Source organism: Chaetodon trifascialis, chromosome 3 (assembly GCF_039877785.1).
Source record: "Chaetodon trifascialis isolate fChaTrf1 chromosome 3, fChaTrf1.hap1, whole genome shotgun sequence".
Classification (NCBI taxonomy): domain Eukaryota; kingdom Metazoa; phylum Chordata; class Actinopteri; order Chaetodontiformes; family Chaetodontidae; genus Chaetodon; species Chaetodon trifascialis.
The window spans coordinates 16,593,515-16,611,171 of record NC_092058.1 but is presented as its reverse complement, the minus strand read 5'-3'; the positions used below and the strand labels follow the sequence as shown (position 1 = coordinate 16,611,171).

The following is a 17,657-nucleotide window of genomic DNA, read 5'->3' as shown; positions in this document are numbered from 1 at the left end:
ACTTGTTAATGGTGTTAAACTGTTTAGGAAACACACATTGTCTACGGACTCATTAAGTTGTAGCAGCTGCAGAAAATGGCTTTTCTGCAGGGGACAAAACAGCCTCATTTTATCAGGGCTGTATAAAGGACAATGCAACAGGGTGTTTTGGCCACCGCAACAATAGCAGTGAAATCAAAGATGTGAAGGAGCTTTTGGAGGCCGCGTGGAAACGGTGACAGAGAGTTGTGGTGGGGTAGTGCAGGAGGAGAGGAGGGGGGGTCTGCTGGGCTATATACGACACTCAAGCAGCAGCAGAAGCCACAGGTGAGGCGGATCCATGTCTGTCACTCTCTTTCCTTTTTTCACTGCCTCTGTTTCTCCATGTCTCCAGTTTCTCTTGGCCCGATTTCCCTCCCTCGCCCCACCTAAGTGTGTGAAAGTTTTGTCTCCTCTTCACAGACGACACAGGGCCACCTGCATGTTTTTGATGATAAAACGTGTGAGATGAAATAATGTGTATGGCTTTTGCAATTCTGTATGAAAGAGCAAAGAATAAACAAGATAAATGAGTTGACTCATGCCAGACGCACCGGGGCTCAGCAGGGTGGTGGAGGGGTTAAAAAGGCCCACCACACAAATTAGAAAAAATAAGAGAAAAGCAATAAAAAGGAGAGGAAATGAAAAGCAGCTTGATGGTGGAGGTTGATAGGATGTGCACTTGTCAAAAAGGCAATCAGCTCAAATTAAAAAAAAAGTGAAGAAGAGAAGTGAGACGAAAGAGATGTGAGGAACAAGAAAGAGATAACAGCATGCATGGCACATCGGGATACCTTTGCAATCAAAGTCTTATGAAGAAGAATCAAAGCTTTATGGATTTATGTGTGTGTGTTTGTGTGTGTGTGTGTGTGTGTGTGTGTGTGTGGGTGGGTAGGTGTATGCATGTCCAGTTTTGCATATTTAGCTCATTATCAGTTCTGACTGCAGTCACTTCCAGTGCAGAGTGAGATATCAGAGCTGTGATCTGCTGGGGGGAGGTGAGTGCTGAAAAAATCGCTTGGGTTGCAACATATGAGCTGTATGCTGTGAGTTCAATACTGAGCCTCTAATGCTGTTCAGCCCTGCTCAAGACATCCCCATCACTTAAATCATCAAACACAAGCCCCAGCACACACTTCCTTCTTTTACAAACTCGCTGTTATTCCTCTCACAGCTTCCCTTGTTCGGCTTTCAACGCGTCTTCCTTTTTCCAACTGTTTTATCGTTATTTTGCGCCACGACAACTCTCTTGGCAGAACATGTTTTTTGTTTTTGTCTTGTTCTCTCTTTCTATGTTTCTGTCCAATAATTGGTCCCGAGGCAAAGAGGGGGCCTCTGCTCTGAGCTGTTGTGTGCTCAGCAGGTCACTGGGAGGTCAGCTGAGAGACAACATTAACAGCAGACACTTGGCCTCCAGCATAAATCCCCAGCAATGATTATCTCCACTCTCTGAGCTGAAGTCAGAGTTTACAGCAAGGGAAGCTGTTTCTGTTGGATGCTGCAAGTGAAAGTGAAAAATAACTGTTAAATGGTGACATAGTAGTGGGGTAAAACAGGTAAATAAAGCAATTAAATCCCTCGACTTGAGGGAACAATGGTGTCCAGAGACCCTGAGGTAGCTGCGCGCGCGCGTGCGCGCGTGTGTGTGTGTGTGTGTGTGTGTGTGTGTGTGTGTGTGTGTGTGTGTGTGTGTGTGTGTGTGTGTGTGTGTGTGTGTGTGTATGCATGCGTGCACACCAGCGGCACATTGTTGCCTCTGTCACATCTCCTCGCACACACATGAAACACAATGAGGGAAATGAGCAAAGTCCACAGTGAGTGCATTGTTGGTGTGTGTGTCTACATGTGTGCAGTGACACACAGATTCCTCTCTGCTGGAGTGAATGCCTGCCAGCTGAGGTGCTGATCAGGAGCTGATCTGAGCGCTGAGGTGTTTTGCAGTCACAAGGTTGTCACATTATCCCTTCCCTGTAAAATATTATATATCATTTTGTCTCCTTCTTTGGATTCACCCACAATGAATTTGGGCACATTTGTCACAGGTATCAGTATGCTTCAAAAGAAGCGCTTGTGTAACAATGATGCTGATGGCGGTCGCCTAACTTTTCATCTCGCACCACTGTGAGGTTGATATTTTTTCATTTCAGTGAAGTGGGCTGCAACTAACGATTCTTTTCCTCAACAAGTAATCTGCCAATCATTGTCTTGATTAGTCAATTCATCTTTTGGTTTGTAAAATGGTTAACAGATGCCCAACGCCCAAAGTGACATTTTCAATTTGTGTGTTAATTCTGACCAACAGTCTAAAATCCAAATATATACATTTTTTTTTTTAATCACAGAAGACATACAAAAATAGAAAATCTTCACATTTGTGAAGATGGGACTTTTGCATTTTTGCTTAAAAAATGATTAAACAGTTAATTATAACTGGTACAGAGTAATTTTCTTTCGATAGACTAATCAGTTAATCACATTGTTATTTAGTTTTTTTGCTTTGTGCTTGGTGCTAATTAACATGCTAGCATGCTAACACCCTTAACTAAGATGGTGAACATGGTAAACATTACACCTGCTGAAAATCACTCTGTTAGCATTGTCGTTGTGAGCATGTTAGCATGTTAATGGTAGCATTGATCTCAAATAACTGTTGTGCTTGCACAGCCTCACAGATCTGCTGGCATGGCTTTAGATGCTTAGTCTTGTTCATCCTTCACATAACTACTGTTACCTCTATGAAGCATGCATTAAATGCATATTATGCATAAACAATGTTATGACAGCATGCAGCTCAGGCAACATTTTACTCTACTCTCAAATATCTATTACTTTATACTGGCAAATGCAACCACCTAAAAGCTGGAAGAAAATTCAGGAAAACAACTTACACAAAAATTATATGACTAATATGACTGTGGTACCATGGACTGGTACCACTGGAAATGCAAAAGTGCATTTTCTTCCCTTTGAAGAGCCAACGCTGGTGGCAAAAATGACGACTGAGGCCCCGGTAGTGGTGGAGGCGAGTGGAGAGGAGATGATAAAAGAAATTAATGGTGAGTGCACATGTCCCTTCTGTAATTGCTAGTTTGATGGCAACATCAATGCTAGTCTGGTTCCATTACTGGAATCTGCAAAACTGCTAAATGTAGCTGATTCTCTTAGTGTGGCCCGGGCCCCCCAGCGTCCGCCCATAACGGCAGGTCTGTGCATTAATAAAATCAAAATGCAGCACAGTTCGCTACGTCTGTGGAAACATCCACAAACGGCCATATTGCTATATTTCCATCATGTTGTTTATGTTCTTTCAATTACATCATCTCCTTGCTTCCTCTTCTTCTGCAATGGTTTGATTACACCCGACTGGAGAATTAGCGCCACCGACTCCTAACGTTTGCTTAAGAGTAGTGGATGGCAGTGCATACAGTCCCATTTTCTTTGGAAATTTGATTAAAAGTTGCCCTATATTTGGATGGAAACTTGTGGTAGCAGGCTTTCAGCCCTGACTTCAAATGGCTGTTTGGATCAAGTACAAACACCGTGGCCTCCTGACGTGGTCTTGACACGTTGTACAAACTAGTTTGTTTCAGGCAAACCCTGGTGTTCAGACATATATGGGCCAGCGTAGGTGCAACGTACCTGAGATGTTTTGTCCCACCCTCCCTCTTTCCTGCCCTCCCGGCCTACATACCCCGCCTCTCAGATTTCCTGAGGGTTGAGCCCTGGGCTTTTTGTCAACTGTGTCATAAGATAGTGGGGCCCAGACGCCCAGTCCCAGGGGCCCTAACACACAGGACATTAGGTTAGTGCCTACAGTGCAGCTCTGTGGGGCAGATGCATTTCTCTCTCCCTCTCTCCTGGACCCTCCCTCCTTCTTTCATTGGTGCAACCGACTGAAGAAAAGAGGTGATTGTTTGGAGACAAGAGGGATGAATTTGTCTGCCTCAGACAGGAGAAGAAAAGCAGTTTGAAAGGGACTTGTCAGTGGTTGTGGATCGAGTGGTTGGAGGGTGTCCCACTTTTCAGAGAGAATGCACTGTGTGTCAGCATGTTTTACCTTTTTCTGTGGAGCCCAGTCTGCACTGACAGTGTGTGTGTCTGTATAGTGTTAGTGTGCACATCTGTGTGTGTCTGTGATGTGCATCCTTCTTCCGGTGTAGTAACATGGGGATACATGCGACCAGATTGCTCCCCTATTTCTTAATTTTTCCTGAAAATCTTCCTCTTCCCGTTTTGTTTAGTTCCTGTCTGGAGGAAGCTTTATCTGACTTTGTAAGGTCTATGTAATGATATCCTCATAAGAGTCTCTGTGCTGTACCTTGATGGAAACTAGAACTCTCCATATCCACACTCATGTTGAGACTCAGTGACATTGTGTCTCTGATATGAATGTTTTGTCAGTGATGTATCTTTTATTTCTCCTCTGGGAAAGATTCTGTCATGTAATTCTGAGCATGATTTCTTTTTTTTCTGCCTTTTTCTGGTTTTTGAGCATTTCGATCCTCTTGAGATCCCAACAGAGACCATACCTTTCCGTGTCAAACCCAGATCTTACTGACACTCATCCCAGATTGCAGCAAAGTCCCACTGTGGCAGACTGGACACGTCTCACATCCCCTGGTCCTCTAAGAGTCCAGTGAGGGACCATGCTGTTGAAAATGTGATGATTATAAAAGGTCATTTCAGGTTAATATAGGGATGACAGTTTTGTTTCAGCAAAAGTATGTAAAATACAGTGCGGGACAACAGTCTGATTGTTATATCAGCAATTTTTTAAGCATTTTTTAATGATACAGCAGACTTGTTATTGAACTGAATAGAGGCCTGGGGTTTCCATAACAGTTAAGAAGCCTCATAAAGGTATGTTGAAGGAATTAATTTCAATTATAATGAACTAAAAGTCACAGTCAATATACATCATCTTATGTCTTCACAATCAATTTCCTAAAATTTTCCAATTGGTCACCTTTGAAACATATCTCTTTTTTTAAAGAAAGAGTTGAGGTTCTTCAGTAATTGAAGTTACTCAGAAAATCATGGTCACTGTTGACTGAGAAAATGTTTTTGCTCTGGATGAGAAGATGTCAGTGTACATTTACATGTATCACTCGTCATCACTCCTGTAATTTATTCTGCATTTGATCAGCAGCTCATGATCACAGCAACACAGAAAAATGGATTATTCCAATTTTTTTTATGAAGGGACAGTTTAGCAAATTACCCTCCCAGAACCTCAGGCATGACTCAATCTCTGGTTCTAAAATGATGACACAACAGCCTGCACTGAAAGTGATTCATGACATTTTCACACTCTTAGCAGAGTCAGGCCTTTATTGCACAACCATCAACAGGAAATAGTTAATCAACACAGAGTACTCTCACGTGTGGATTTGATTGCCCAATAGAATGACTGCTGTGATACATGGGAAACAAGGATCTCTGCAGTAAGATCATTTGTATCTCGCATGTTTTATTCCAATTTACAGGGATCTGATTTTCCGCATTTTTTTTGTTTTCTACAACTGAGGCCAGGCAGAGAATCTAAAACGGTGCTAAAATACAACTTCTTCACTTGTTTTCAGTTGTGTTTTCGCCACCTGCTGTCTTTTAGTTGGGTAGAAGCTCTTAATGTTGCCATCTGAGGATCCAGATGTCATGTGGATGAGTTGTTTTTCGGTCAACGTGCCCCCTCCCTTCATCATTATTAGAGCTCTGAACTGGATAAAGCTCTGCTCCTTCCTCTTTCATCTCCTTTATCACCATCTCTCTGCTAACTCACTCCTCTGAAGTCACTTCTGGCCTTGTTTTTGACTCCACTAATTGAGTTTGGTAGAAAAACAAATGGTCTAAGGAGGTGGGATCTACAGTAAAAATCTCACTGGTGAGCTGATTTAGGATGCCCACCCAGTCCCCAAACTGCTCCTCCACAACGGTCCTCAGAGAGGCTCACCTCCAGAGGACTTCACTCTTACCGCTTGACTGCTTTTTATCTCCTCTTTATGAGCAAAGTCTTGTTTCTTTTGCTCATATTTTCGGCGAGGATGTGACATTTTAAAAGCATCTGTGAATAAGTCTGAGTGCAGTATGGGAGGGCCTGGAAGAATGGCAGACTAAGTGCTTCCAGGGTGAGAGGTCAGGGAAGTCTTGAGGAGGCTGCATGCTGCACTTGGGTTGACCTTTAACTGTGTGTCATCTCAAGGCTCCCCACCATGGCCTCAGGACAGCAGCATCCTCCTCAAATATGCATCATGAGACCAGACTGAAACAATTTGACATTGTTGTTGCATGTGTTTACCTCATTTCTCATCGACTGTGTGGTTTACATTACTGCTTATCAATTCCCAAATTATGTCGTGCTTCTTTAAAGGGTTGCCATGCTGGTTTCCAGTGATTTCCATGCATTTTATCCTGGTTTTCAACCGTCACTTACAGGCTCTAAACCTGCCTGAGACAGGTAATATTTCTCAGTGTGTGTGTAGTGTGACAGTTGCAGGTGTTGTTGTGTTGTAGTACATTTAAAAATGTGATATTTAAATGGTTTTACACTGCACTACCACTCAGTGATGGTGTTTCTTTGAACCTAAAGCAGATGTGATGTTCACTGTGATTAACTACCTTTTCAAGCTAGCTTAAGGGTTAATTTTCATAATTTAAAAGAGTGACTGAAGCTCTGCCGCTTGTAGACAAGGGACCCCCCCATTCAAAAATATGAATCATGGTTAGCAATGATGTAAAATGTACATAATCATTTAGAGTCAAAGGTTGAGTGTGTAAAAGGAAATGTCTTACATCACTGTAATAGCATCATGTAAAAGACTGATAATGAGAAGGCCAGTTTTGTAAGAGTATTATCCAATGAGCAGATGTAACTGGTTAAGTAATTGTGGGAGCATATGGCTCAGCCTGCTCAATTTCTGTCAACAGCACTTATCTCCACTGCTCAGTGGAGTAACCTGTTTATTAGAAAGTGGTCGTTCATGTCAACAAGGGTTAGAGGGATGACTTGAATGCATCGATACCTTACTGTTGAGAATGACTGAAAAGGTTGTCCTGGAAGGAGATGACTTCTTGTGCAGCTCAAGAAGGTTTTGATAAGTGTTTTAAAGCTCCTCCTTTCCCTGGTCAGATCAAGTTTAATATATACTATGACTACCACGGCAGCTGGGGAAGATGTTATAGTGTTTTTCTTTGTCTTATCAATGTTTAATTTTGCAGAATCCCAAAGGAAATAATTTTTCTCAATCATCACTGCAAGTTTATATGATTTCTTTATTATCAACAGTTTGCAATGGCTGCTGGATTTCCAGCTGTTTGTGACAGGTGGTAAATAGTAAGCATGGATTCTCTGACACTGGCAGGATGTTAAACATGTTGATCAAAAGTCGTGATATAGAGGCTAATAGAAAGTTGTACTATACATAGTATTTTACCATTTCTTCAGCTGTAAGGATGTTCCTTACATGCTGACAATGGCACCACCTTTGGAGCAGGTTTGGGAAAGTAAAGTTGCTGATACCCCCCCAAAAAGAACAAACAAACAAATAAACAAAACTATTAAAGGAGTAGTATGACATTTTGGAAAGTGCACTTTCTTTCTTGCCGAGATTTCAATGAAAGGCTCGACGCTACGCTCGTGTAAGTTTGGAGCTACAGCCAGCAGACGCTTAGCTTGGCTCAGCACAACAACTGGAAACAGCTAGCCAGGGCACAGCTGGCCTCTTTCCAAAGATGAGGAAATGCTTGTTGGTTTCATCCACACAAAAAACAATGTAAGAAATGAAAATGACACAATGTGGTTTTATTTCTTGGCCTGGTGCTGTAACGCCTGGGTCTTCAGGAATTTACTGGAAGGAAGTTATCTTGGTTGTTGGATTTTGTTACTTTTAGACACAGCCGGACTTTCTGTTTCCCTGTTTCCAGTCTCTGTACTAAGCTAAGCTAACAAGCTCGTGGCTGTAGCTTCATATTAATGAACAGACACGAGAGTGATGTCAAACTATCTTTTCGTCTAACTTTTGGTAAGAGAGTGTGTAAGAATATTTCCCAAAATGTTGAACTATTCCTTTAATCTGTCACACGAACAGGGACGTATAGAAAGCTACAGAGCATTTGATGCACAGAAGATAGCCGTTTTAATGTTACAAATAAACAAATAGGTGTGACTGACATTGCAGCTTTTAATTGTATTAATTAAATGTTTAATAGTGCTTTAATGAAGACAGACATTTGTATCTATAAGACATACAATTTTTTGTTTCTCAAGTTCAACATGGTACCCTGTCCCTGTATGGCTCAGAGAACAGCACGATTAGCCGTATTCATCTGTTCCTATTATGACGGCTTAAACATTCAGCAGTGGATATTGAATAGAAGGAGCAGATGCGATAATGAACTTGATCTCTTTATTTCTTACGAGTATAAATGTTGACCAGCTCAGAGAAAGCGCTTCAGCTAAAAATATATTCATAACTGGGATAACAGTATCCATATTATGATTCAGGTGATATAGTAAAAGAAGACAAGGCAGTGAAAATAAATTATCTGAATAACAATAATAATTATAATAACAATAATCATAATAAACAGTGTCAAATTAGGATTCATAAACCTTTTTTGTTGGCTTGTTTCTTTTGTGAAAATTCCTTTAAAATTGTCCATGAGCAACGAAAAAAAAAAAAAAAAAGAATCCAGCATAATTTCATTTAATGTTGTTGAAGGCTTGTCCCCCTCAGTCTCATACATTTACAATATTCACAGTTACTCTAAACCTGTTCGGCACATACTGACCCACACGGCGGTCAGTCAGGCTGTCAGCGGGGATAAAACTATGAGGTGCAATGACATTTTTGTGTTTACATGTGTGTGCCTGGCCGGCAGGAAGCGGGATATCTTCCTCCATCAAAATATGTACCTATAGATTAGCAGTAAAAAATGTCCTTTCCTCCCACAATACATCTGTTCTCCAACGTAATGTTGGCGCAATCAATCAAGAGACAATCAAAGATGAAGACACCACAAACTGTGTCTGTAACATTGTACACACTGTCCTCTATGAGACCCTCATCCCTGCTCAATGCAACCCTCTCAGGTTCCCCAGCATTCCTACATGTTAACCCCTCTCCTCTCCCTCTCAGCCCATGGCCGTCACCATGTTAGAATGGTGCGGGTGCCCAAAGGAAGGGTGTATGGGGGTGGGTGTGGGAAGCATGTGTCCGGCATGGCTGAAAGGCCCCAAGTGGCCCATGGACATAGGTCCAGCCAGAGAGGCGGCACTGAAGGGAGAGGTCTTGTCGTGCAGGCTTTTGGAAAACTCCTCGTAGCTATCGCTGCACCGCTTGCTCTTTTTAGATTTGTTGGACATTTTTCGGTTGCGGGTCTGTATTCCCTCCTTTTTCATGGTCAGAGGTCGATTCACCTGTGTGGAGAGGGAGAAGGGAGGAGGTGACTGATTTGGTTTAAGTTTGGAGGGAAAGTTGTGTATTTTAGGAAAATGTGAACAAAAACATTTTTAAACATGGGATATCTTTTGTTGAGTTTGGCAAGTCCTTCAAGGTTGTGACGAGAAATATTCGATATTTTTGTTGCCAAGAAAGACCAAACCCAACTATGCATTCATCCATCCCGTAATACTTTCCTACTTCCTCATCCTGTCACTCACTGCACTCAGCCCCAAGCTCACTGCTTCTGTCTAAGAATGTAAAACTTTAGTAATGAATTTTAAAAAAAAGGACGATAGTTTCCTAAAGCAGCCGGGCACTGTAGTTTGGAGCAAAGGTTATTCAAAGAGGAGTGAATAATGCTTTTGTTGGGGACTATTTTCAGCTGCGGATTAATACGCTTTGTGTTCTGGTCAGTATTTCTTAGCAGTGGATGTGGAATTGTGTGGCTCCCTGATGTGTTTTTAACTGCTTTTGGAAAACAATGGAGCTCTATGGCACAGAGGAATGAGCTGTATCAGGCTGTGGCTAAACAGACAGTACTTGTTGATCAATTAATTGTTGGTTTTTGTCCTTTCAAAGGATTTGTTGACAATAAGGAAATATAGAATATCATCGGACTGACCCTTTAAAATACACATCCCTATGTTGTCTCCAGTCTTAATGCTATTCATAAGGAGACTGGCCTTATGGCAGTCCCACTCAACAACAGTCCCACCATTGTGTCTCTCAAGAGGATTACGCCTACCATGGAAACAATAAAGCACAAAGAAAGAAAACAGCAATGAGTCCAACAGTGTCTGAGAGTAAAACAACCTTCACTCTCTCTCTCCTTGCTCTCTTTTCTGCTTCTCTTATCCCTCAAGAATCAGTGTAACTCGCCTGCCTACTTCCCGTCTACTTGACCCTGCCGGCTTTGTGCAGGCCCAGCAGCCAAAGACTTACGTTATGCAATTTATAGTAGAGGCCGCAGGCGTTGCACACTGGGTCTCCGTTCGCATTGCGTCGCCAGAGTGTGGTGGTGGTCGTCTGGCAGTTAGCACAACAGGTGCCTGCTCGTCTGGCAGCAGACTGTGGGAAAAAATATAAATTAATTAGGATCTAATTAGAGCTTAACAGCACAGACAGACGACACGGGTCAGTTTAAGAATGTATTTCAGAATATATTTTAGAGTTGGCTGAACAGTTTCATGACACAATGGCCACAACTGCCGATTACTTTCATTATTGATTAATCTACAGATTATTTTCTCATCAATAGATTAATGATTCACTTCATAGAACATGCACATCATGTTCCCAGAGGCCATGAGGACAGTTTCAAATGTCCTGCACAGTTCAAAACCTCAATATTCAGTTTACCGTCAAAGAAGAATAAGAAAAACAGAAAATATTCACATTTGACAGGCTGGAACCATTAAATATTTGTCATTTTTGTTTAAAACCTGACTTAAACACATAATCGATTGTCACAGTTGTTGCCCATTAATTTTCTGTCCAGTGGCAAATCGATCAAATCAACCAATCATTGAGCTCTAGGTGACATATTTGTAGACATTCAGTTTGTGGGAGTTACCTCCTCCATGCTCTCACAGCAGCTTTCAAATAAAATTCATAAACAAGATGTCACATGGGGAAAGTCATTTGTATTCAGTAAAGGTGTTATTAGAAACGGTCAGTTCCCATGTGCCCTGTCTGTGTCTGTGTCTGTAGCTGATAATGATGTCCTGACAGCCGGAGTCTCATCCTGATGGACACCTCACACCTCACTTTTTCATGCTTTTCACTCAGTAAAATCTAATTCCACTACAGGAAGTCCATGCATTACTCTACACAATGTTCTAATAAATGTGTTATCTGACAAAACATGAACTGTTTTCTATATTTTTTATATTAATTCTCTAAAGGTCAGGACAGCAGTGCCCGTGGTCCGTGCCCTGTTCAGCTTCCATAACTTTCCCAATCCTCGTTTTTTTCAGCGATCACATCTGTTTTACTTTCTCTCTCATGGCCGGAGAGCTTGACCACTATGAAATGAGGTCTTAGTCCTATAGTTAGGAGGCCGCGGGAGGAAACAGGCGCTGGCCCCGCTGCTTTATCTGGAGCGGTCAGATATCCGGATAGGAAACAACTGGAAGGCTGCTGCTGCCGCTGAACACAGGCGCTCCGGAGCGCTGCGATCCCCGGCCGAGCCGTGCGGAAACCAGGCCTGACATACGGCTCTGTGCGCTGTTACAGCCGAGAGACGCAGACACGACTGCTCGTATATTTTGTGTGAAGCAGACAGATGTTTGCGGACGTGCTATGCGGGTCAGTATCGGGTAGATTTAGACCTGCTGGTCGCTGCGATGTAGACTTGCAACACGCGTCAACAAGAGACCTGATCAGGTGAATAGAAAATACTTTTTATCTGAAACTAATCAATATGGTTGACTCTAAATTCTTTAGGAATAAACTAGTCCTACTTTGCTCACCTGTGCCTTTTCTCGATTTACCTTTTTTTTCATTCATTGAGCGTGAACTTGCGCACTTTTGTTCCGTTTTTCATATGAGTATAAATGATGATTCTTTGGTTGCAGAAATGCTGCTTTCATTGGAACAAATTCTACTTTTAGGCCTGTCGTCTTCGTCCAGAGTTCCTTCAAATTAAAACAATTTGAAGCCGTTTGCACCAGCGCTGGTTTTAATCTGACTGGCTGTTGATGAGGCTGCTGCTGACTTAATGAGCAGAGTCTGCTGACTCTGCAAATACTGTCTTCATTTCAGAGCTGCCTCCTGCTGCACCACAGCACAGCACAGCACACACAGCTGGTGCCACATGAATACACCGAGGCTGCAAATACGTTGCTTTATTTAGAAATTATTAGGAGAATTATTATTTAATAGGAATAATTATTTTCAAAATTATTATTTTAGCAGCCAAAGTTGGAAAAATGTCAAAATGATCGTGCAATTTAAGGAGTTTATAGTAAACTTGATGCTTGGCTTTCAAGTATATTTTATTAAAATTAAATCTCAGCCTTTAAAATTGTGACTCCCCTGACTGTATTGCATTTCTGAACAATGGCTCATGTTTTTAAACAGTTTAAAAGTTCTTTGCAGGATGAGCGTGACATGAAGTTGGGGCTGACTGGGCTATCTGATCCACTCGGAAACACTGATGTTTGAAGCAGGCCATGATGGGAAATATCTGACTTAAACCAGCTCCAAAGCTGCTGTGTCCCTTTACACAGAGACAGATTCTCACTGTCCTTTGAATGCCGTGTTATCTCCAAAATGTCAGCTTTTCATGAGTTATGAAAACAGCCCTGTTTCCAGCTTTGTGACAAAGCATTTTCCCATAATCCAATTGCTTTTGTAATGGCTTATTATAGCTTAAGATGAAGCAGAGTTTTCTCAACCCACAAAGGGACACTTAATCCTTCAGTTCACTTGAACAATTCAAAATCACCAAACTCGGAGACAAGTGTTTTTCGCCGGACGGTGATGCTCTGCTGCCCACATGTCAAAATAAAAACAAACCCAGCCCGAAATTTTTCAAAAAACACAGCAGCATTATGAGCCATACAGTGTCAGCGAGGCCCTGTGCTGTCATGAGGGATGAGGTTGTGGCCTGCTATCCATGACAGTATCACAAGTAGTAATAATGATAAGAGAAACAACACAGATAGTTCCACTCTGCTAACAGCCTGAGCTGAAGGAGCCAGAGGTGAGCGAGAAACACAATTCCCGGAAACTGATTGGGAAAATATAACTTTCCTGGAATTGTACCTCCTCCCCCTCTCTCCCTCCATCTTACACTCATTTTATTTACTGCCTCCTCCACACACACACACTCACACACACTTCTCTTATATACACCGAGGGGACTCACCAGCCTGCGTTTGGGTTTGATGAGTGGTCTGTTCTGGCCGTTCATCTTGTGGTACAGGCCGCAGGCGTTGCACAGGTAGTGTCCGGTGCTGTCGCGTCTCCACAGAGGTGTGGAGGTGGCACCACAGTTTACACACTCACGGCCCTCTGATGAAGAACACACAGTCATATCTGTGAAATTCATATAGCTGAAATACAAATCCCCCCTGCTTATTGATCTATGATGTTTCTGGTCACCAAACTGCAGAATTTGTAAATATTCTGGTGCTTTTCTGGATTAATCTGTGTGCCCATGTCAGAGTTTTTTTTTTCTGTCAAGCTGTGAGCGATGCCTTTCCACAAAAAACACCTTCAATTACTGATTAAAGTGCATGTTCTGCTTCACAATTTCACCCATTGCCTCTTTAGTTTGTGAGGGTGAAGAGAAAGAAACTGTGTGCATGCAGCAGCAGCAGCATATAAAGTGACTAAACAGCAAGTCTTTAGTAAATATAATTCCCTTTGTTCCATCACTTCAGCACCAATGATTTAGTTTCCCGTTAAGCAGCCTGATGGTGAAGAATATTTTATTTTTTTAATCCCACTTCACAAAATAAATTGAACCATCCATGCTCATGAGGCAAACAACAATCATTAAAGAAAGCAAAGTTTAGGTTAAATTTTACATAAAAATGTAATTTAAAGTTTCAACATCATCATAAAAGCCAGTGTCATATAACCTAGGGCTGTGATAAAGTCATTAGAATACATTTTGCAGCCATTAAGCTTTATTAGATAACAAGTTATTCATTTAGGTCACCCTCCACTGTTAACGAACACAATCAGGCTCCAGCTGGAAGTCTCCTGCTCTGTAATCAAATAACAATCAGGACAACGTATTAATGTCATATGTAACAGAGAGGCGACTCCCAGCCTAAATGCTGAGGTTTTGGCTCTGTGCGCCCGCGGATCTCCCTTTCACACCTCTGGGCTGGATCCAGTTCAGTGCGCTGCTGCAGCCAGATCAGGCCTAATTACAGAGTCACGGTTAACAAAAGGGGATTATCAAAATCGCTCTGTTGTTGGAGGACTGTCGAGTGCGGGCTCAGGCCTCTAAAAGCATTCACCGAAAAAATGTTTTATTATTTGTTATCACTCTGATCATTTCCGGAATTATAAACAATCCTGATGCTCAAATCACAGTCTGCACATTTCAGCGGGCTGGACGCGTTTAAAGTCACCCAGAGTAAATCAAAAGACGTTCATCTGGTTACATTTGGATGGTATTCAATGGGTTTTACAAGCTGCTGTCATTTTGAACACCATATCTGTTAATTTAACAGGAAAATATCTGTCCTGCAGGCTGCATTTGTAAAATAATAAGTTTCTCGTCAAGGTTTTTTGTTTTTCGTGGTTAATGTTGTTGCTTTTTAAATTATTTTCTTTGATTATTTGAGGTCGTGTGATATTAATCTTACAGCTGGGATTCATAAACGACTTCGATTTTAATAATTGTGTGTGTTTACGTTATGTAACAGATGATCGTGAAATAATCCTCTTACAGGAATATTAACAGAGTAATATATGGATTATAAATGTGGCATTAAAAAACCGCTTCAAAGCTGCACAGGTAAAAAAAACCAAACATGTCCTTGTAGCACAGATAAACACATATTATCCACAGCAGAGCGCTACAGGACAGTGTGAATGTGTATTCAGTTACTGTGGAAGTAAGTGCCTTTACCCAAACACTCTGAATATTTTCACGCTTCATGTCTGTTGTTTTATTCTGGGCCTGGTCTGTGTCTGCGGTGGACTCACCGGTACAGGACCGTGTCTTGCCTTTGTTCTTGTGGGTGAAGCTGGATGATGTTCCCAGCAGGCTGCCCGGGTGAAACAGACTGCCGCCGTACTCATGCGCCGCTGGGAGCGAGTATGTTGGATACGTCGGTATGGGATGGTGGGTGGAAGGGGTCTGCGCGCTCATGGAGGCCAGGCTGCTCCTCAGCGGACTGGAGCCCTCCATCTTCATGCCCTCCGGTAACGACACTTGGTATTTGATAGATTCCTTCTCGTCCATTCTGGTGGCGGAGGGAGACACGGCCCCCGGGTCCGGTGATACGTCCTTTGGTGGCGTAGGGGGGAAAGTGTACAGATGCGGGCTGGAGTGGGACGGCGGCGTTAACGAGGACGCGGAGACCGTGTTTGAGTTGCTGCTGCACGGGTAGACGGCGGAGAGGCCGCCGGGAGACGCGGAGCCGTGATGGTGCAGGCTGGGCTTGCTGAAGGGGCTGACGGCCCAGGCGTTGTGGTGGTGAGCCGACAGGGCTGCTTTCCCTCCGTCCAGCCATGAAATCCCCGGGCTGTGGATGAGATGAGGCCGGCAGACCTGAGTCCCCGTGAGACGAGCTGTGAAATAACACAGAAATACAATATTAATTATAGAAATGGTGACAGGCTGGTTGGGCGTTTAGTGGGGCTGCGGTGATTCCTGTGGCACCAAAGGTTGCTTGCAAAAATAAGACTTGTTGATTCACTGGACACACTGGCCTGATTTCAACGTGTAAACAAAGCAGCCTAAATTCATCCAATTAAAACTGTATTTCCAGGACTAAAATATGCATTTAAAAAAACATACATTTCCTGAGTTTTGTTACTATTTTAATCTTGAGATATTTTTTACTTGCTTGTTCGTCTTACTTAAATTTTAAAATCACAAACATTGTAGGCTCATGTAATGTGACAGCTAACCACAGTTTATCAGACTCATAAACCAGCAAAGTATGTATGCATCAAGCCAGAAAATAATTCACATTTTTTTAAAAAACCTTTCACACAGCAGAAACTGTCACACGCACGTTTGGTGTTTAGGATTTTGATAAAGTAGATATAACAGCCTGAATGTTATCGTAAGAAATAAAAGTAAACCCTGTATGCATTTTTTTCCAGAGAAAACACATCCTTTACTCATAGCATACAGTCAGTCATGAGTTTCTGTCTTGAATGCATCGGCTAAAGTTGCACCGCAGTGTGCGTCGCTCCATCTTACCGTGCGCTTGGCTGTACGACACTCTGGCCCTGGCAGAGTTGTGGTAGTACGGGTTTCCCTGCGAGTCCAGGTGATTAAAGAAAACATCCACCTCATCCGGGGGCAGGAGCTGCGCCGTGGGCTCCATGTAGTTGTGCCCCAGCCCGGGGTGGTGAGAGTCCGGGTGTTGTCCGTTCAGCACGGCGTGGTGATGCATCCAGCGGGGCTGATCAGCCGCCACATCCATCTCTGTGACTCTGGAGCGCTTTATAGAGTCAAGGAATATCCAAGGAGGGTGCACGGGGTGCTCTGAAATACTTGTCCTTCACGAGATCCTCACTGAGTCCATTCACAGTGGAGGACTAATGCTCTGCTTTTCTTCCTCTGACTTAAATTCCTCTCTTCCCCTGGAGAGCGAGTCGAGTTTGACTCTGGAAACCTGCAACCAGCGAACATCAGATGTTAATATTTTAAAGGTGGGGGTGTTATGCAGCCTGTGCTTTCATCAGTTCTCTAAATGCAGATCTCCTGTGGTGCATGCAGTGATGCAACTTAAAAAAAAAAAAAATCATCTCCACCCACCATATTCACTACCACATCACTCTCTCATTACATACCCACAGCCCAATACGCATTTTCACTCATAACTCGGGCGATGCTTTAGTCAACATGACAATAAAATAAACACGCCGTACCTCTGCCAGTATTATTTTATCCACAGCGTCCGATCATCTCTTTGGAAAAGTGTCCCTTTCAGCTGCTGTGGGTCCTCTCCAGGTTGGCTGGTGTCTGTCAGAATAAACTCTGTCCACCGGGACTTAAAGCAACACGTCTAACTGTGGCTGACAGCGCGGGGCCAGGCTTGTCAGCCTCAGAGGCGGAGTCTCCATGAAAGCTTTGACTCAGCCAATTGCACAGCACCTCAACAAAAGCTCAGAGGCGGTTCTCCAGACCAGAAAATCACTAAGATATTATTATAACGTTCATATGGAGAGGTACAGTCTGGCTGCTAGTTTATGTTTAATATAGCAATTTAAAATGAGTGCACATTATTTTTAAGCCTTTTAGTCTGTGACAGCCTTTTAATAAGGACTCAGCATGCAGACGAACGATGAATAATGATTTCATCAGGTAACATTTTTAATAAAATTGTTCCTGACACACCAGTAGAGAGAAGTGGAGCTGGGAATACAGAGTGTATGGACAGTCAGACTCACTGCCGTTCATCTCGTGCTTACAGGAAACCTTGAGCAGTGAAACAGATGTGACACAGTGTCTTTGAGATGTGCAGTCCTCATAAAACGCTCATATGTAAGAGTTTT

At 42.7% G+C, this 17,657-nt stretch overlaps 1 protein-coding gene across 1 annotated transcript; it reads right to left on the bottom strand.

Moving 5' to 3' along the window:
* Positions 1–7,269: 7,269 nt before the first annotated feature.
* Positions 7,270–17,172, bottom strand: gata2b (GATA binding protein 2b). Its single transcript, XM_070959664.1, has 6 exons — positions 17,031–17,172; positions 16,357–16,774; positions 15,129–15,716; positions 13,330–13,475; positions 10,401–10,526; positions 7,270–9,433 (listed from the first exon to the last, which is right to left on the bottom strand). Exons 2-6 carry the CDS (start codon positions 16,580–16,582, stop codon positions 9,149–9,151), a joined length of 1,371 nt encoding a protein of 456 aa, XP_070815765.1. The 5' UTR covers positions 16,583–16,774; positions 17,031–17,172; the 3' UTR covers positions 7,270–9,148.
* Between the last annotated feature and the right edge of the window lie 485 nt (positions 17,173–17,657).